The 22,045-nt window shown below is 44.9% G+C and overlaps 1 protein-coding gene across 1 annotated transcript; it reads left to right on the top strand.

Annotated features, from left to right (window-relative positions):
• Positions 1-7,164: 7,164 nt before the first annotated feature.
• Positions 7,165-8,524, top strand: LOC124658818 (ervatamin-B-like). Its single transcript, XM_047196833.1, has 2 exons — positions 7,165-7,649; positions 7,770-8,524. The coding sequence occupies exons 1-2, from the start codon at positions 7,175-7,177 to the stop codon at positions 8,363-8,365; spliced, it is 1,071 nt and encodes a 356-aa protein (XP_047052789.1). The 5' UTR covers positions 7,165-7,174; the 3' UTR covers positions 8,366-8,524.
• The last annotated feature ends 13,521 nt before the right edge of the window (positions 8,525-22,045 follow it).

The raw sequence follows: 22,045 nt of genomic DNA, 5'->3' as shown, positions 1-22,045 counted from the left end.
CGATCCGTTACGATTGCTCCTTGTTCTTCAAGGATTAGTTTAATATCTACATAGTTAGGCCTTGCAAACGGGTTGAAGGATCCAGTAGCACGTAGGGTGTAGTTTGCTAGCCCTAGATAAGATGTTCCGGGAATCAACTCCATGTTGGTTTTTAGGCCTTATTTAGGGCTGGTTTATTATCATCTTGCGTGGCTGCCAAGCTCAATTACGTGTAGGACGTTCCGGTTATGTGGTGAAAACCCTAGATCGTCGTAGATCGTTTTAACTTAATATTGATCAAGCAGGATCACCATGTTATCGTAGACCTCATACGAATCATGGGTGGATCGGCTCCTTGAGCCGATTCACGAGACAACCCGAGAGCCGATCGAGGCTCGTATTTAATGTTTACGTGTATGCCATGCAGAAACTAAGCGAAGCAATCCATCACCTTCCCTGACCAGGTATAGGTCAGGTGGCACGCCCTTGCACCAGCATCGGACGTGCGTGCCAGAGCTTTGCGGGCCGTCGCACGAGGGACCAGGGCCTACCGCAGTTCTGGGAGCCTCCCGGCTCTACGTGTTGCCCGTCGCTACTCGCCGGTGGGTTTCGGACGCCAACAGCAGGCTAAAATGGTGTCGGACGGCCCGAGCCCGTCCCAGCTACACAGGAAACCTTGTAGGGACACTGGAAAGAATGAAAACCCTAGTGGGTTCCTACCTGCTAGCGACCATGGCCAATATTGTTGCTTTCGCGTCTTTCTTTCGCACTGCGCGTCCTCTTCTTCGCCTCCCACCCCTCCACCGCCACTCAAATTGCCGACCACCGCCGACACAATACCTCGACTGCGTTGGACTCCGCTGCGAAGCCTGACTCCCTCACCTCCCTTTTCACCGCCGGTGGTTCGCCTACTCTGGACAGAACGCGGAGGCCACTGCTCCCCTTCGCCGGCACAGAAGGTGTTCGATCGGTTGTCTGGTAGGAGCCACCTGATACGACGTATCTATAATTTTTGATGCTCCATGCTTGTTTTACACCAATTTATATATGCTTTGCTTACACTTCGTTGCACTTTTATACATTTTTCGCCACTAACCTATTAACAAGATGCCACAGTGTCAGTTCCCTATTTTCTGCTGTTTTGTATTTCAGAAAAGTTGTACAGGAAATATTCTCGGAATTGGACGAAACAAAAGTCGAAGATCTTATTTTTCCGTAACGAACACAGAGTTCAGAGGGGGGGGGGGGGGGGAGGAGGCGCCATAGGGTGGCCAGACCACCCCATGGCGTGGCATAGGTGTGGCCCGTACCAAGGGGTGGTGTTGGGCCCCTGGCCTCCACCGACCTCTTCTTTCCGCCTATAAGAAGCCTCCCGACGCGTGAAATCTAAATTATCAGCCTCCGCCCATGAAAAGGTCCATAGCTCCACCATCGTCGTAGAAAAAAGATTCGGGGGACGGAAGTCTCTGTTCCGGCACCCTGCCGAGACGGGGAATTGCCCCCGGAGCCATCTCCATCGACTTCATCGCCATCTCCATTGCCATTGATAACTCCAATGATGAGGAGTGAGTAGTTCTCCCCCGAGGCTGAGAGATTTACCGGTAGCTATGTGGTCTATCTATCTCCCCATGTATGATCTTTATGTGATCCTGAGCTTTGTAATCTAGTTGAAAAGTAGATGTTATTCTTGTTCAACTATTGTGCTACTCAAGTGATTTTATTATGTGATCTTCGGGGACACCTTGTCCAACGGTGTGAAGGTGACAGTGTGCACACCTTGTTTGTTTCTTAACCTTAATTTACAGAAATATTTATGAATTGTGGTGTCTGTTGGAGATATGCCCAAGAGGCAATAATAAAATGGTTATTATAATATATCTTTGTGTTTATGATAAATGTTTGCATACCATGCTATAATTGTATTAACCGAAACATTGATACATGTGTGTTATGTAAACAACAAGGTGTCCCTAGTAAGCCTCTTGTATAACTAGCTTGTTGATTAATAGATGATCATGGTTTCGTGATCATGAACATCGGATGTTATTAATAACAAGGTTATGTCATTAGGTGAATGATATAATGGACATACACCCAAATAAGCGTAGCATAAGATCACGTCATTAAGTTCACTTTGCTATAAGCTTTCGATACATAGTTACCTAGTCCTTCGACCATGAGATCATGTAAATCACTTATATCGGAAGGGTACTTTGATTACATCAAACGCCACTGCGTAAATGGGTGGTTATAAAGGTGGGATTAAGTATTCAGAAAGTATGAGTTGAGGCATATGGATCAAGAGTGGGATTGGTCCATCCCGATGACGGATAGATATACTCTGGGCCCTCTCGGTGGAATCTCGTCTGATTAGCTTGCAAGCATGTGAATGGTTCACAAGAGATGATATGCCACGGTACGAGTAAAGGGTACTTGTCGGAGACGAGGTTGAACGAGGTATAGAGATACCAATGATCAAACCTCGGACAAGTAAAATATCGCGAGACAAAGGGAATCGGTATCGTATGTAAATGGTTCAATCGATCACTAAGTTATCGTTGAATATGTGGGAGCCATTATGGATCTCCAGATCCCGCTATTGGTTATTGGTCAAAGAAGAGTCTCAACCATGTCTGCATAGTTCACGAAACGTAGGGTGACACACTTAAGGTTTGATGTCATTTTAAGTAGATATGGAATATGGAATGGAGTTCGAAGTTTTGTCCGGAGTCTCGGATGGGATCCAGGACATCACGAGGAGGTCCGGAATGGTCCGGAGAATAAGATTCATATATAGGAAGTCACTTTCCAAGTTTGGAAATGATCCGGTGCATTTATGGAAGGCGCTAGAATGTTCTCGAACCTTCCGGAAGAAATCACCATGGAAGGTGGACTCCACCTCCTTCGCCGGCCAAGCTTAGGGGGAAAGGGAGAGTCCCTGTCCCTCTAGGTTTCGTCCATTTGGTAGTTTTGGAGTTGGACTTCAGATTGGTTTTGGGGCAAACCCTAAGGGGGTTCCACCTATATAAAGAGGAGGAGAGGGGGGCTGGCCGACCACATCAAGGATGCCCTTGGCCGCACCCCTACCTCTCTCCCAAACCCTAGCACCAACCCCTCCTCCACCTCTCTCCCTCAGCGCTTACGGCGAAGCCCTGCCGGAGATCTCCACCGCCACCGTCACCACACCGTCGTGCTTGCGGGATTCCGAGGAGGATCTACTACATCCGCTGCTTGCTGGAACGGGAGAAGGACATCGTCATCAACACCGAACGTGTGACCGAGTACGGAGGTGCTGCCCGACTGTGGCACCGTCAAGATCTTCTACGCGCTTTCGAAAGCAGCAAGTGATCGACTGCAGCAACAACGAGATCTAATCTCGTAGGCTTTGGAAATCTTCGAGGGTTAGTATCATGATCTTCTCGTTGCTACCATCTTCTAGATTGGATCTTGGCTTGTTATTCGTTCTTGCGGTAGGAAATTTTTTGTTTTCTATGCTACGAATCCCATCAGTGTCTAGTTAGTACCATTTTTGTATGCTCAAAGTGACAGCGTGGGACGTCCATAGATTGGGAATGCGAACTTTAAGGAGTGCCTATGCATCCCTACGCAGTGAATTTGTGTTTATTATCAAACTGGAGAGTGGTTCAGAGTGGCCCAATGAAGTGATAATATCTATGTATTCAATTATTGTATCATTGTTGAGAGTGTCCACTAGTGAAAGTATGAACCCTAGACCTTGTTTCCAAGCATTGAAACACCGTTTACAACCAGTTCTGCTACATGTTTGCTTGCTGCTATTTTTATTTCAGATTGCAATTACCCCTCTAATCATCCATATTACTTGTATTTCACTATCTCTTCGCTGAACTAGTGCACCTATACACCTGACAAGTGTATTGGGTGTGTTAGGCACACAAGGGACTTTTTGTATCGTAATTGCAGGGTTGCTTGAGAGGGATATCTTTAACCTCTACCTCCCTGAGTTCGATAAACCTTGGGTGATCCACTTAAATGAAACTTGCTGCTGTTCTAAAAACCTCTGCACTTGGAGGCCTAACACTGTCTACAAGAATAGAAGCGTGCGTAGACATCACCACTATTTACTTCGTTGTCCCCGTTGGCGTCGTGGATTTCTAACTATTTGATTTGCTTCATAGACATGGATAGAAGAAGAGATGACCCAACAAATGCTTGCTGATGACGCAGCCTGTGACAACTACGTTCGTGAGCACTTGGCGATCATTGCTTGCATTCAAAAAATGCTTGATGAAACCGAGGAGAATAAGAAGAGGCAGTGTTGTGGAGATTCAAGGCTGGGAAGAAAACATTTGAAGCCCCAGCAGAGGTTGGAGGGTCATACTATGTTTTAGAACGACTACTTCTCCAACACCGCAAGAAATGCCGATAATTTTTGGCGGCGCTATAGGCTGAGAAAGGATTTGTTCATGGAAATCCTTCATGGCGTGAGAGAGTTCGACCCCTAATTGAGGCTGACGCACGACGCCGTTGGCATGGCTGGCTTGTTGTTGATCCAGAAATGCACCGTCACCATGAGGATGCTTGCATATAGAGCACATGCCGATACATAGGACGACTACCTTCGCATGAGTGAGTCCACTACCATTGAATGCATGTACAAATTCTACCGAGCGGTGGTGCGAAAGTTTGGCCCATACTATTTGAGAGGGTCAACTAAAGCAAAGACTGCTAGGATCATGGTACAAAATGCAGCGAGAGGATTACCTGGAATGCTTGAAAGCATCGGTTGTATGCATTGGTCATGGAAGAATTGCCCGTTCGCCTTGGCAAGGTTTGTACAAAGGGCGTCATGGATATTGCAGTGTGGTGCATATAGATTTGACATTCTTTCTTTGGCATGGTGGGATCACACAATGACATCAACGTGCTACAACGATGTTCGGTGTTCTCGAATCTTGTGGAAGGTCATGCTCCACATGCAACTATGGGATCAATGGAAACCAATATACCAAAGGCTACTATCTAGCTGATGGTATTTACACAACATGGGGACATTTATCAAGACAATCTCCGTCCCAACGGGTCAGGAGAATTGCCACTTTGCTGAGCACCAGGGGAGCTGCCATAAGGACGTCGAGCGGGCATTTGTTGTGCTTCAAGCTTAATTTTCTATTGTTAGGTATCCTGCTTTTTCCTGGTCTTACGACCAACTGTGGAAGGTGATGCAAGGTTGTGTGATCATGCACAAAATGATCATCGAGAATGACCGCAGGACTCGAGCCAGTCATGTTGGTCCCTATGAGTGTCAGGGACCTCTTGCGGAGGTTGATCACCAGGTGCCTCCAGAGTTTTCTGATTCCTCACCATGCATACGAAAATCCATGACTGCAATGTTCACGCTCAGGCTTATCTGCAATATGATCTCGTAGAGCATTTATGGAGGCTCGAAGGAGAGGCATCAACTGCACCGGGGCTTTGATCTAGCACAACTTCTATTTGTTTGCTTTGTTGTTTGTTAAACATTTAATTTATTTGATATTTAAATAAAATCCTAATTTTTTGGGGTACGCAGCTAGAAACACACGCGCCCCAAAAGCGGCAACTAGTGGTGGCGTCCCCCTAATGCTCAATCTAGCGCTCAATCTGAACGCGGTTTGGAGGACGTGACTGGAGATGTTCTTAGCAATTATGTTTTCAGCTCGTGATTTTGCCCCACACATTTCTGAGAGGGTATAAATATTTGTAAATTTAGTAGCAGAATCATCACCCTATAGTGGTGGAATTTAGAGGAAGATATGCTCGTCAAATGAACTTGGTAACTCAGCACCTGCTGACTGTGCAAGATTGACAATGACTTTGTTTCAGGCATTCAGATAATCATAATGATTTTTCAGATGATCAACATTTTTATTTGCTATACCATATCATTTACCCTATTCCAGGTCCATTTTGGTTTTAGATATATTTGTTGTCGAGTTTTTAAAACAGAGCATTGATTCTTTAAAATGGATTTAGGGTTCGTGTGAATATTATCATATCCTTTTACACTCTTGTACAAAATGGCTATTTTCCACGGTAGACCGCTAGCAGAATGGCTGATCCTACTTTGTTCTAATATGCCATGTTGCAAAATAACAAAATCCCTTTAACTATAGACAATTAATTATTCTGATGATTTGACATTATGCTAAATTATGGGAATATCATTGCTTAACTAGTAGTTATTATTATTATTATTATTGAGTTTAGCTAATCAACTTGTTCTTTATTTATTTTTTACCAGCTTTCTCACATTCAGTTTTAGATATATTTGTTGTCGAGTTTTTAAAACAGAGCATTGATTCTTTAAAATGGATTTAGGGTTCGTGTGAATATTATCATATCCTTTTACACTCTTATACAAAATGGCTATTTTCCACGGTAGACCGCTAGCAGAATGGCTGATCCTACTTTGTTCTAATATGCCATGTTGCAAAAATAACAAAATCCCTTTAACTATAGACAATTAATTATTCTGATGATTTGACATTATGGTAAATTATGGGAATATCATTGCTTAACTAGTAGTTATTATTATTATTATTATTATTATTATTATTGAGTTTAGCTAATCAACTTGTTCTTTATTTTATTTTTTTACCAGCTTTCTCACATTCAGATTATAAATAGCTTCAGAACTTTGTTAAAAAAAAAAAAGCTTCAGAACAAAACAGCTGGGCCGGTAACCATGGTCAGAACCTTTTTCTATCTATAACTAGAACAAATGGAAGAAATTTGAAAGGCCAACATAAACTCAACGAGCGCCTAATTAAGATATACATACATACTTTTCAAGCGGACATGTACACGAACAAGAATATTTTACAGAGTATTTCTTAGCATCACCTCTTTATAGATACATGCACTTTATATAGTCAGTCGGTGATCAAAGTTGTAATGATAACAAGCCAATCAGAGGTTTAAAGTTTCATTGTTTAAAGTTCTACCGAGTCGAGTTAGTGAGATACTGACCGAGTCCCTGAGAAGCATCCGAATTCCTCTAAAAAAATGAAGCATCCAAAATTCCAAATTAGTCTTCCACCGGATGAGTACATGCACCCACGACGTACCACCAGCCACCCACAGCGACATGCATGAACCGTTGACCAAGGCGCCTATATAAACATTAGCTCCAGTGCATGAATTCCAGACGAGCATACAGCATAACCTAAACGAGATGGCTTCCTCCACGCCTTACCTCGTCCTGCTCTTATGCCTCGCCAGCCTCCTGCAGCAGGCATCGCTGATCGCGGCGAACCCGCCGCACGAGCCGCCGCCGGATGATTCGAGGGAAAAGTTCGCCAAGTGGGCGACCAAGTACGCCAAGACGTACCCGAGCCACGAGGAGGAGGAGAAGCGCTTCGGCATCTTCAAGGACAACACCAACCAAATCGGCGCATTCAGAGCCCAGACCAGCACCACCGTCGTCGTCGGCGGGTTCGGGCCGCAGACCATCACCACCGTCAGGGTCGGCATGAACAGGTTCGGCGACCTACAGGCCGACGAGTTTGCCCAACAGTTCACCGGGTTTAACAGCACCGGCTTCCGTCCCGCCGAGCCCTCCTTCATCCCCAAGCACACCTGGAAGCCGTGCTGCGTCGACTGGCGCTCCAGCGGCGCTGTCACCGGCGTCAAGTTTCAAGGCAGTTGCTGTAAGTCAACCTACCTAACTCCTGCTCCGTCCGTTATATAGTACTATTTTCCTCAATCATTGGAGTTGCAGAATGGATAATGGACAATGTTTTCTTAATGAACTACCGTGTCTATGGCAGTGTCGTGTTGGGCGTTCGCATCGGTGGCGGCCATCGAAGGCATGAACAAGATCAGGACCGGGGAGCTGGTGTCGCTGTCGGAGCAGGAGCTCGTCGACTGCGACTCCGGGAGCAGCGGCTGTGGAGGCGGCCGCGTAGACACCGCCCTGGCACTCGTGGCCGCCCGCGGCGGCATCACGTCGGAGGCCGATTACCCGTACAGCGGATTCAATGGCAAGTGCGACGTGGACAAGCTGCTCTTCGACCACGACGCGTCCGTCAAGGGCTTCAAGGCCGTGCCTATCAACGACGAATCTCAGCTCGAGCTGGCCGTTGCGCAGCAGCCCGTCACGGTGTACGTCGACGCCAGCACGTGGCAGTTCCAGTTCTACTCCGGCGGCATCTTTCGGGGCCCCTGCTCCGGCGATCCGGCCAAGGTCAACCATGCGATCACCATCGTCGGCTACTGCGAGGAGTTCGGCGAGAAGTTCTGGCTCGCCAAGAACTCGTGGAGCAACGACTGGGGCGAACAGGGATACATCAAACTCGCCAAGGACGTGGCATGGCCGACGGGAACCTGCGCCCTCGCCAGCTCGCCCTTCTATCCGACTGCTTGACCGTCCATGCCTGCACGCCTTGGGCTGCGCGGTTGCTTATGCCAAGTAACAGTGCATGTTGTTATATTTTCCATAAAGTATATGGTGCATTATCGACCATATACACGGACGTATTTCCTTTTGTGGCCCTGCAAAATAAAATTTTAACCACTGTTGTATCCTTTGATTCAATCAATAAATCATTATTGCTCTTCAATAAATCATTATTGCTCCATTCAAAAAGGTCTGAGGTTGAATCATATTATTTTGATTTCACAATTGTCAGAGAATATCCTTTCGATCGAAATACCCCACTCAAGAAATATTGGAGGGTTTCATTGAGAGTGGATTTTGTACACCCATACATGGGTGTGGGCAGAGTGTGGGTGTTTCTGTTACCGTCCATTGTGCTTTGAGATTCGGATAAAAAGAGGAGAAAGAAAAGAATCTGTCCATCTACCATGATGGGCACGAATCTCGAGAAATAAATGGACGGTGGAAACACCCACACCCATGGGTGTACAAAAGTATTTCCAGGATTTCATAGTTGATCATTACTAGCCTTCTCTTCACCACATGTTCTATTCCTTGTCGCCGTCCTCATAATTTCAAGCTTCAATCATCCCCTCATACCTCACCCAATAAAAATGCAAATAAAACAACATGGCTAAAATGTTTTTACCATCACGGGTTCTCTAACTTCTTGAAGCAAAATCAGGGGTAGGTACCGTAACTTCACAACCTTGACCTTTGGATAAAAAATGTAGCTAAAACACTATAGAAGAAGCATTATGTAAAAATAGTGTATCCTTCATATTTTGTTGCTGTAGCATATCTAAACAGGTAGTGTAGGATCCAATGGCTGGAAATTGGCAAAGTTAGGAAAACCCTAACTTCTCTAACTTTTTCACTACAGGGCAGAGAATCTGGCGTGAAGCAAAGTACCCTAACTTTACAACCTTGACCTTAGGATAAAAACGAATGGTACAGATTGAGACGAAAAATGTAGCTAAAACACAATAGAACAGGCACTATATAAAAATATTGTAGCCGTCTTGTTTTGTTCCTGTAGCACCTGCACTCTAGTGTGAAATATGAACCGATAGTGTAGGATCCGATGGTTTGGAATTGCCAAAGTTAGCAAAACACTTACTTCTCTAACTTTCTCACTACAAGTTAGAGAATCTAGCCTGAAGCAAAGTACCCTAACTTTACAACCTTGATCTTAGGATAAAAGCAAACGGTACAAATTGAGATGAAAAATGTAGCTAAAATACAATTGAAGAGGCACTATATAAAAATAGGGTTTTTTTTCTCATGCCCCTGATTCGTTAGTTGTACTCAGTTTTACCCAGCCTCTTAACGTTTCCTCAGTTTTCCTCTCCCTCTAGTTTGAAACCCCTCGCAGACGCTCGGACGGGAGGGTTGCCGTCTGGTCAGAGGCCTTCCGTTACCGGTGACTGCTAGGAAACCGTGGTGGTTTTGACTTGACCATTGCTTTCGAATTGTGTTGACTGTTGACTGGAAGAGCTGACACAAAGCTTTCCCCCCCACCCGAGACTGGAGGAGCTCATACACCGCCCTTCCGCCGCCACGCCGTCCTGCCCACCTACCTCATGGCGTCGTCCGCCTCCGAGCCGCCCCCGCCCCCACCACCACCCCGGGAGGCGGAGAGGGCTCCGCCTCCACCAGATCTGGATCTACCCATGTCCCCTTTGCATTTCCGTCTGGTGTGCCGCCTCTTCCCATCAGCCGCGGAGAAGATTGGGAATCAGAGGGATCTAACGCATGGATTCCATCTGGGTAAGCATCGTCTACCTATGTGAATTAACAGTAGGTAGTTTTTTGAGCGCCAATCGTTGTTGCTCAACTAACTGCGTTGCTTTTCGAATAGGATTGATCCAGCGCTGGCTTTTCGGCTGGTGGTTAGGCTGGATTATATCTTTACGCGTGATTCTAAACGCCATAAGAATGGGTTTAACTTCCCTGCGGTGGTTGCAACCACCATCTTGTTGAGGGATTTTAAAGCTAACATCTACGATAAGTAAACCTGGAGCTCTTTTGATGGAGTTCATTTCGAATATTTCAACAGCACGGAGCGAAGATTTGTTCCACTAATTTCCGACGACGATCTGGGAATTCTTTTTGCTCTGAATGCTTCTTGTCGGTTCGATAAAATTCGTATCCATGTGGACAGGGGCCAGGCATCATCTGGTGCTAGGGCATCATCAGGTGGTCGGGCATCATGTCTCTCTACTGCTCACCATCTTTCCCTAGTGCTAGTGGTAGCCAGATCGTTCCTGCGGTCGATGTGGATAATGATGCAGAGATTGGGGATTAGTCTCCTCAAGATGATGAGGATGAGTTGATGTTTCCCGAATTGGTAGATCGATGCAGTAAGCAGGCAATGGAGGATCAATACATGAAAGATATTGCTTTTGGTGCCAGATTTGATGACACTGATGATGAAGAGAAGAATGAGAACAATGATAGCCTCGTTTTAGCCGATTACGAAGGTGATGACTTGCCAACAATTGAGTGGAGCAGGGAGGATCCTCAGCTTGCAGAAGGCACCGTATTTCAAACGATGATGGACTGCCGTAATGCAATTACTACATATTGCCTTCTCTCTAAGAATAATTATGAGGTTATTAAAAGTGAGCCAGGTAGGTTCACAGCTAAATGCATCCACAATGCGCAGAAGCACCTTGGTTCAGGTACTACGCAAACCAGTTGTGTATTTTAGATCACGGGGTAATATTTGTTAACTGTTACTGACATCCCTTATCATTATATTTCAGATAAAGAAGAATGAGCACGTCCATGCTTTTCCACCTCGAGGGGGAGAGCCAGAGGTGAAAACAATGCTAGCGAAGACTAGGTGGTTGGCAGATAGAATCCTAGATTGGCTGAGAGAAACTCCTTCACTTGGTCCAACAGCACTCCAGAAAAAGCTTGTTGAGAAGTTTGATATAAAAGTACCTTACATGAGGATGTTCTATGCAAAGAAAATGGCTCTTGACAAGATCAATGGTCCATGGAATGAAAGCTTTCAGTTACTTTACACTTTCAAAGATGAAGTGGAGATGGCTAGTCTACGCAGTGTTGTAGCGATAGACAAGCATACAGTTCCCTACAAATTGAAAAGCGGGAAGGTAATGCACAAGGAATGTTTTAGAAGGGCTTTTGTTTGTTTCAATGCTTGCTGGAAAGGATTTCTGGACGGTTGCAGGCCTTATTTGGCCGTGGATGCAACAACTCTTCATGGCAGGTTTAAAGGACAACTAGTTGTTGCTAATGCAGTTGATGGACACAGTTGGATGTTCCATTTTGCTTATGGAGTTTTGGAGGTTGAGTCAGAGGAAAGTTGGACTTGGTTTCTGCAGAATTTGTGCGACCTTATAGGTCATCCAACAGGACTTCGAAGAGCAGATTGCAAAAGAAAAAGCACAAGCTTCACAGAAGAAGAAGAACAACAATAAAGAGGGCAAAAGGAAGGTAGACACCGGTAATATCCCTGGTAGGTTACCAGGAGAAAGGTGGTGGCCCCAGCGAGTCACACCAGGAGCAAGAGAAAGATTTTATTCTGAACAACTAATTTTAATTTGTATGAACAATTTGAATTTGTATGATCCCTTTGTATTGAACAATTTGAATTTGTATGATCCCTTTGTATTGAACAATTTGAATTTGTATGAACAATTTGTATTGGGTTCCCTTTGTATTGGGGTTCCCTTTGTATTGAACAATTTGAATGTAGGGATCCCTTGAATGTATGTGTTAATCCACATTTAAGCCACATTTATCATTTTCTCTAGGGTTTAGGGTTTTAGGGTTTACGGTTTACGGTTTAATTCAAAATAATTCAAAACATGGTGGAACCTTCCCATGGAGTCTTGTTATGTTACCTACAACCTAGAGAAATAATAATGGAAAAAGAAATATAGAGATATGAAGTTTTTATGCAAGAAACTTCAAAACCACTTCCTAGTCCATGAGCTACTAGCTATGAAGATGCAGGGCTTTGTACTCAACACACCTACCAAATACCCACTATGCTTACAAACTTTGTCCAAATGAGTCCAAATTCTTCACACTTGTGTATCTTTGAATTGCAAACAATATCACATTGGCCGAAATGTACTATACTGTTCAAATAACACAATTTTACAATTTTTATGCCAAAAGCTTCAATTTCCCTTAGTCCATTTATTATTTAGGTGCCCCTGTTTTACTTAGTGTTACACAGTTTTCCCCCTCCGGTCCCATTTGTTTTACTCAGTCCTACTCAGTTTTGCCCTTCCTATGAACATTTCCTCACTTTTCCACCTCTTAGTTCTACTCAGTTTTCCTCAACTGGCTGATCTCTGATTGGTCGAGATGTATGTCACACGGATCTTGGTTAGTTGAAAGCTCAACGAACACTTGCACCGTTCGATCTTTTATGATCGGACGGCCTGTATATATCTCTCTACTACGATGACGTATACAGAGAGAAGAGCAGAGCACATACCTACCAACCCTGGCAGTCGCATATTCCAGTCGCATCTTCCTCTCTCCTATTTCCTCTCTTACTCCGGCGGTCGCGACGGCGCGGATCTAACCGTGCGGCGGCGTGGATCTAAGAGTGTCGGTGAGGATCTAACCCTCAGAAATAGTTGAAATGTCTCTCTCTGTCTCATTTTCGTTTCTCTTCTCAGATCTATTGATGATGAAGAACACCAAGACGGCGGCAGTGCCGACAGTTGTCATCAATGGCAAGATCATTGAAGCCATCGCCTACAACATCACTTCGACGGCGTAGATCCAGCATTCAATGTCGGAGCCTGTTGATGTCTCACTTTCGCTGCCCTCCTCAGATCCGTTGCTGATGAAGGACACCAAGACGGCGGCCGTGCCGACACTGGTCATCGATGCCACGAACATTGAATCCATCACCTACAACATTGCTTCGACGGCGCAGATCCAGCCTTCAATGTTGGAGCCTGTTGATGTCTCACTTCCGATGCCGAGAGTGCGAATCGATGCCAAGACGATTGAAGCCATCGTCTTCAACCGCGCTACGAAGCCGCCGATCCAGCCCTCCGCAGACCCGTCGCTAATGAAGTACACCAAGACAGCGGCGGTGCCGACAGTGGTCATCGATGCCACGAACATTGAAGCCATCGCCTACAACATCGCTTCGACCGTGGATGGCGCAGATGACCACCCCTCAGCCGCCCGTCGTCCCGGCCCTTCTTGCGCATCGCTGCGCGGCCGTGTTCGACAACGCAAATTGGGATAAATTATGATAAATTTGTATTTTTCAATTTCAAATTGGGATAAAATTGTTCGAACTACTACCTCCGTCTCAAAAAAAGCTTCTCCACATTCTTGATGTGTGCATGTACATTCGTATGTATGATTTGAATTCTATCCCAACTTGATATGTATTTGATCCGAGAGGCTAGTACATGCTAAAATTATCGCGCGCATTACTTAGCACAACTAGGAAATTGTACGCCAAAATACAATGGTTAGAGCCACACCAAAATACAGTGGTTAGAACCACAACAAAATAAAGTATTTAGAGCCACAACAAAATACAGTGGTTAGAGCCATCTAATAGAAATTCTATACTAGTATCTAAATCGCCTACCACAACCACATAACTCCTAGGACAGGGATGACAACTAATAAAACTGCCCAGATGAATCTACCTTTCTCCTCTCCCATCACTTGAAGTTCATGTTCTAGATTTTCTACCACTTGATCAAATACGGCAAGATCTGTCTCAACTCTCAACTTCTCCTTGCGAATAAGCTCTGAATTCTTCTTTTGTTTCTCCACAGTACGCTTCAGCTCGAATATCATCAGGTTTTACGGGCCAATTCATCACCTAAAGTGGCCACCTTCTCCTCCAAATCCATCCTCTGGCTACACCACTGGGTTGATTCATCTTGGTATGCAATGTACCATGGATCATCGGCTTGCCTGGCTAACTATAACAATAATGGAAAAAAGAACAACTAAAATCACTCCAACATGCCATGGCGGCTCTTCAAATTAAATGGTAGTACAGAGAGCAGAAGCTAGATACCTGCACTTTCGACGAGGCAGGAGAAGTAGAACGTGGCCACGACATGATCGAATCCCCACCCTCGCCGGTGTACCCGCTACGACCAGACATTGAGTACTATTTCGCACCTGCAAACTCCAATAAATTACGGGAACCGAATCGATTAGGGGGCGGGGGAGGCAGAAGCGGAGGTCTTACCAAGCGGTGGAACAAATCCCGGTCGTCGTGGGCGGCGGATCTACTTGCGGCGAACTTTCTTGTGGTGGGTACAATGCGTGCGGACGAAACAAGTGCTGGAGCCGTGGTTGACGTGCACCACCGCAGTCCGTCCGACACCGCTGGGGGACAGAGCCGGCGGCGTGACGAGGCGCCGACGATGGCTGCTCCGTCCGAGGGTGGGGAATGACCTGCCAGCGGTTCTCCGGTGAGTAATGAGATACAGAAGTTGCATAAATAGTCACCTGATGGGACTAGCTTAAGAAAAATTAAATAGACGACCCCACTTGTCATTGGCTGCGGCAGCCTCACAGAGCGACAATATATGTCTTTTCCTGAAAAATAGACAACCCCACTGGTCATTGGCTGTGGAGGCCCCACATAGCGGCAATATATGAGTTTCTATAAGTAAATAGAAGACCCCACTGGTCATTGGCTGAGGCAGCCCCACAGAAGCGGCAATATATGTATTTTCCTGAAAATAGATGACCCCACTGGTCATTGGCTGCGAAGGCCCCACTGAGCGGCAATATATGATTTTCTATAAATAAATAGACGACTCCACTGGTCATTGGCTGCGGCAGCCCCATAGAGCGGCAATATATGTATTTTCCTGAAAAATAGACGACCCCACTAGTCATTGGCTGCGGAGGCCCCACAGAGCGGCAATATATGATTTTCTATAAATAAATAGACGACCGCACTGATCATTGGCTGAAGCAGCCCCACAGAGCGGCAAATATATGTCTTTTCCTGAAAAATAGACGACACACTGGTCATTGGCAGCGGAGGCCCCACAGACCGGCAATATATGATTTTCTATAAATAAATAGACGACCCCACTGGTTATTGGCTGCGGTAGCCCCACAGAGCGGCAGTATATGTCTTTTCCTGAAAAATAGATGACCCCACTGGTCATTGGCTGCGGAGGCCCCACAGAGCGGCAATATATGATTTTCTATAAATAAATAGAAGACCCCACTGGTCATTGGCTGAGGCAGCCCCACAGAAGCGGCAATATATGTCTTTTCCTGAAAAATAGACGACCCCACTGGTCATTGGCTGCGGAGGCCCCACAGAGCGGCAATATATGATTTTCTATAAATAAATAGACGACCCCACTGGTTATTGGCTACGGAAGCCCACAGAGCGGCAATATAGGTCTTTTCCTGAAAAATAGATGACCCCACTGGTCATTGGCTGCGGAAGCCCCGCCGAGCGGCAATATATGATTTTCTATAGATAAATAGATGACCCCACTGGTTATTGACTGAGGCAACCCCACAGAGCGGCATTATATGTCTTTTCCTGGAAAATAGACGACCCCACTGGTCATTGGCTGCGGAGGCCCCACAGAGCGGCAATATATGATTTTCTATAAATAAATAGATGACCCCACTGGTCATTGGCTGCGGCAGCCCCACAGAGCGGCAATATATGTCTTTTCCTAAAAATAGACGACCCCATTGGTCATTGGCTGCAGAGGCCCCACAGAGCGGCAATATATGATTTTCTATAAATAAATAGACGACCCCACTGGTCATTGGCTGAGGCAGCCCCACAGAGCGGCAATATATGTCTTTTCCTGAAAAATAGACGACTCCACTGGTTATTGGCTGTGGCATCCTTATAGAGCGGCCCCATTTGTCATTGGCAGCACCGCCTATAAAATCATGAAATAAAATAGCCCACACGTCAGCGATAGATGGATGTCTGCTCCGATGTGTCTCCTGACCCTACCCATCAGCACGAGACAGTCAGGGAGGATCGAGCTTCCCCTGTGCAGCCCCACCCGGTCAGACTAACGGTCAAGGTCTCTGACCTGACGGCTACCGGCCGTTCCAGCACTTATGAGTGTTTCAAACTAGATGAGGGGAAAACTGAGAAAAAACTAAGGGACTGGGGAAACTAAGTAGAACTAAGATCTGAGGGCATGAAAATAGAAAACCCATAAAAATATTAGTTTGTTCCTATAACACCTGCACTGTAGCGTGAAATATGAACCATAGTGTAGGATAAAATGGTTGGAAATTGGGAAAGTTAGGAAAACTATAACTTCTCTGGCTTCGCCTCTTCTTGTCAGAGAATACGTAATGAGCATTATTCGAGGAGTCTCTATATACCTCCACTCTCGTATCATATATTTTATCGTATAAACTCTAACAAATTGATTTGCCCATCTCTCCTCTTGATATAGTGATATATGCTTATAATCATGGTTGTCGGTATCCCGATACATATCTTATTATCTTACGATTTAATAATACTACCGTAACCAATTGATATATATAGTGATGATATCTTAATCTGGTAGTATCTTACTCGTATCCTGATACGTATCGTGGTATCTTTAGTATCCCTATAATATATAAAAAAGGATATCATGCGATCCCACGCACTATACCACAACATTACATTTCCAACAAACAAATTGGTCGGGAAAGCTGCTTTCAGCGTCAGAAAGTTGGTCGGGGATTAGTTTTGCCGACCGATTTTGTTGGTCACTGTAAGTCCGGTCGGCAAAGGGCTTTCTCGACTGATATATTTTTACCGACCAACAGTTTGTCGACACAAAAAAACTTACAGTGACCAACAAAATCGGTGGGCAAAACTAATCCCCGACCAACTTTCTGACGCTGAAAGCAGCTTTCCCGACCAATTTGTTTGTTGGAAATGTAATGTTGTGGTATAGTGGTTGTGGTGTAGTGACGTCTATGCTAAAAAATAGGAACCCAACGGACACATGTCAAGCAGAAAAATTATAGTCGTTTTGTAGTTATTTAAATAATACAACATCGATAAATTTGGATGAAATGAGTTTTTAAAAGAGTTATGTGTGAAAGAAAGTAGTCAACAAGCCATTTGTATGTACCGATTGCCAAGCATAGTCAGTCCTTTGTTTTCTGGGTTCATAGCTACTTACTTTGTATCATGCATTGGATGAGTCGTCTCATATTTGTATCATATAATATAACATTTACTTGATCAGACTATTAAATAGATCATTTACTTGATCAGACCGTATGAAAGGCATAGAATATGCTCAAAGTTCAAAATTTGAATTATATTTAAATTATTTAAGCTCTATTATTAATGTGTACATATATTTTAATAAAAAATCTCATAGTATCTACGATACGACACAGTTGACAAGAAATGATACTCGCATAGTATCCCGATATTGACAAGTGACGACCTTGCTTACAATTAAGTAACATAAAAAATGCTATAAATGTCAATTTATGTTATTAGTTAATGTCTTGAAGTCATTTTTATATATTTAATATTATCGGTGCTTGATCACATCATTTCTAGAAAGAAAAATATATATACATAAGATTTACAAAAAAAAAATGAAGGAGTAAAGCAGATGGATGAAATAAGCAGAAGAGGGAAGGATGATCGGTAGTCAAAGGTAAAGAGCCATGGAGACAAATGGGACCCACATTGTCAACCTAAGATACCATGGTTTAACATATAAGGACCAACTGCGTGTGGGCGCCACATGGGGTCGCTCTCTTGCTTTCACGGGTGTCTACCATAACCCCAAATGCGAGGTTTCTTATGCCATGTAATAGTGCGTATTTTTATATTTGTGAGAAAGTATATGGTGCATCGACATTGCTCCATCATACGAACGTGTTTCCTTTTGTGATCCTATAAAATAAAAAATTTAACAAACTTTTGTACCCTTTGATTCAATGAATAAATCATATTATTGCTCCATTCAAAAAGGTATGAGGTTGAATCATATTATTTTGATTTCCTGATTGTCAGCGAAATCCTTTCGAAATACTCCACTCAAGAAATTCTAAACACGGTTTTCCCTGTTTTAGCATTCAATATGTGTTGTTCGATAAAACCGACATGGTAGGTGGATGTGGTGTGGCAAAACAAGTAAACATCGAAGGATTTCATCGCTCGATAATCTCCATCCTTCTCTTCATCATATTTGATATTTCTCATCCATGACCTGATAATTTCAAGCTTCGGTCATCTCCCCACAACCCAATGGAAATGCATATGAAAAGGAGGTTCCAAAGTTTCCAAAAGGTGTAATCTAAACGATTTTACACTAGATGAGCTAGTTAATGTCACATATGCTAAGAGATGGTGAAATCCGAATGGGAAAAGTGAAAGCCGAATGTGAAGCAGTGACTTGTGGAGAGACTTGAGAGATGGCAGAATAAAATAAGCGAGGTTGCGGCTTGAGATGGTGGCTACCACCAAGCCTGATGAGGAGGCCGAGGAGTTTGTGGAGTAGCACGACCTCGTGGCTTAGGAGATCACTTAGCTGCACAAGGTTGCTGACGAAACGTCACGAGCGGCAAAGGCAGCGACGCGACCTCGTGGCTCAGGAGATCACTTTTTTTTTACAAGGAATCGACAGATCTATTAATAATAATTAACAATAGTATAAAAAGAACTACCTAGCGACGACTACATAAACTAGCACAAGCTGAAGTGCGCCGCTGTCCTCGTCCCTCCATCGCTGGAGTCAGAAAAAACTTGGCGTAGTAGAGCTTGTTATAGTAGACATATGAGAAATCTGTTGAATGTAGATGGGCTGCAGCCCAATAAGGCAGTCCATGTGGTCTACAATTTCTGAAATCTCAAGGCCCATCACATTGGCAGCTTGGGACAGCCTTGGGGGACAAAGTTTAGTCCCACATTGCTAGTTGAGAGAGAGTTGGAGTGGTATATAAGGGCTGCTGTTCTAGTCATTCCAAGTGAGTGAGAATAGAAGGAGCCCTCGCGCACTCCTCCTCCTCCGTCCGCCTCGGCTCGGCACGTCACGTCACGTCACACACACACGCACGCACGTCGCGTTTCGTGACTCGAGTTCGAGACACACTCAAGGAAGCCTAAATTTTTGCTTGGTGCACCAACTGTGTTAGGTACGTGTCGACCTGCATGTGCATGCTCGCCGCGTGTCCCTGGCTTCCTACGCGTGTCAACGTGGTTGGGGCGGCTCTCCTCCCAGGCTATACAAGGACTCTTAGATATCTCTCGTGAAGTTCCTTTTGCTGTGCTACTCTCTAGTCTTCCCCATCCCAGCGACTGCGTGCACAGCCGTACGGGAGAGCAGGCCTCCGAGACCCCGTTCGTTGAGATCCTGCACCGGGAGACGGGCGATAAGGTTTTTGGGGAGCGTCTCGGCGCGACTGCTCGCTACTGTTCGTGCTCTTCTTCGACGGATCGGCTGCTACATCGACAGATCCGACTACACCATGGGCGACATCAACAACTCCCATGGTGGTGGTGGTGCTACTGTTGGTGCGACCTTCCCGGTCGCGATGTACGTGCTTTTCCTCTCCAACCTTGCACTGCTACTTGTTCCATGTTCAGATCTGATGCATGTGCTTAGTCTGATGTGTATGGTTAAGTATGCTTGTGCATCTGTAATCTTGTTTTCGGTAATTAAACTCACACGGAAATTGCCTAATAATCCAACAATCCAAAAACCTTATATGCTTAGGCAATTTTCACCGTCCGGTTTTGCTCGTCGCGCTCAAACCGAGCCCGTTTACGGGTTCTCATTTCAAGAGATGGCAGAGTAAGACCCTCTATTGGCTCACTTCTATGGGCGTGCACCGAGTTGCGGAAGGTACTCCCAGAGGTCCGCTTACTCCTGACGAGGATAAAGCGTTCGGGGATGCCACCGTAATCTTTGTTGACGCTTATCTGCACATTCGAAATGGGAAGGAACTGTGGGATGCACTGGACGCTAAGTTTGGTGCTGCCGATGCCGGAGGTGAACTGTATGCTATGGAGCAGTTCAATGACTACAGAATGGTTGAGAACCGATCTGTAGTAGAACAGACTCATGAGATACAGATCATGGCAAAGGAACTCGAGCTCCTCAAGTGTGTGCTACCGGAAGAGTTTGTCGCGGGATGCATTGTTGTTAAGCTTCCCCCTTCATGGAGGAACTTTGCCACTTCCCTGGAACATCAGAGGCATGAGTTTTCTGTTGAGAATATCATGGGCTCTCTGGATGTTGAGGAGAAGGCGAGGGCAAAAGACAAACACACTCTGGAGGAACCGAGGGACGTTCTGCTGCCAATATGGTACGGAAAAATGCCCACAAGTCCAAGGGAAAGAACAAGGGAGTCTCCCGGACTACCAACTTCAAGAAAAAGGGGAAAACGGAGAAGAAAGATCCTTCGCTGGGTGTGTGGCGAGACAGGCCATTGGGCTAATCGATGTCCACAACGCAAAGGAAAGAAATGTCAGGCTGGACAGAACTCACATTCTGTCAGCATGGTCATTGGCAACACAGAGGAAGGAACTACAGGGTATGGTAATATGTTACCTACCGTTCTTTCGGTGTTTCAGCCCACGGAATGGTGGGTTGATACAGGTGCTAATGTTCATGTGTTTGCTGACATCTCCATGTTTACCTCTTATTAGGCCCGAGGTTCCTCAGTAATGATGGGGAATGGGTTACATGCTACTGTTCGTGGTGTTGGCACGGTAGATCTGAAGTTTACTTCGGGAAAGATTGTGCAACTGAGGAACGTGCTGCATGTCCCTTCTATCAAGAAGAACCTCGTTAGTGGCTTCCGTCTTATGAAAGATGAGTTTAAGTTGGTGTTTGAGTCCAATAAAGTTGTACTGTCTAAGTATGGAACTTCTGTTGGAAAGGGATATGAATGTGAGGGAATGTTTCGCTTCTCTCTAGAAGACTTCTGTGATAATGTTGTGAACCATGTGAGCACTAGTGTTAATGAAACCAATGTTTGGCATTCACGACTTTTTCATGTTAATTTCGGTTGTATGACGCGGCTTGCTGATATGAGTTTAATTCCGAAATTCACCTTTGTCAAAGGCTCTAAGTGCCATGCTTGTGTGCAAGCAAAGCAGCCTCACAAGCCTGCGAAGGAAAGAAACTTGGCACCACTAGAGCTTGTACATTCAGATCTATGTGAGATGAATGGTGAGTTGACAAAGGGTGGAAAGAAATATTTCATGACTCTGATTGATGATTCAACTAGGTACTGTTATGTGTACCTACTGAAAACTAAAGATGAGGCTCTTGATTTCTTTAAAATCTATAAGGCTGAAGTTGAAAACCAACTTGAAAGAAAGATAAAAAGGGTTCGGTCCGATCGTGGTGGAGAGTACTTTTCTAATGAGTTCAATTTATTACGTGCGGAACATGGTATAATCCATGAGAGGACGTCTCCCAATTCCCCACAATCCAATGGGATTGCGGAAAGGAAAAACCGTACTCTAACAGATTTGGTTAACGCCATGTTAGATGTTTCAGGTTTATCCAAGGAATGGTGGGGGGGGAGGCTATATTGACTTCGTGTCATGTCCTAAATCGTGTTCCAACCAAGAATAAAGAGATTACCCCTTATGAGGAGTGGGGAAAGAAAAGACCAATACTCTCCTACCTACGAACTTGGGGCTGTTTGGCA

This window comes from Lolium rigidum, chromosome 6 (assembly GCF_022539505.1).
Source record: "Lolium rigidum isolate FL_2022 chromosome 6, APGP_CSIRO_Lrig_0.1, whole genome shotgun sequence".
Lineage (NCBI taxonomy): Eukaryota > Viridiplantae > Streptophyta > Magnoliopsida > Poales > Poaceae > Lolium > Lolium rigidum.
This window is presented reverse-complemented; position numbering and strand designations above follow the sequence as displayed.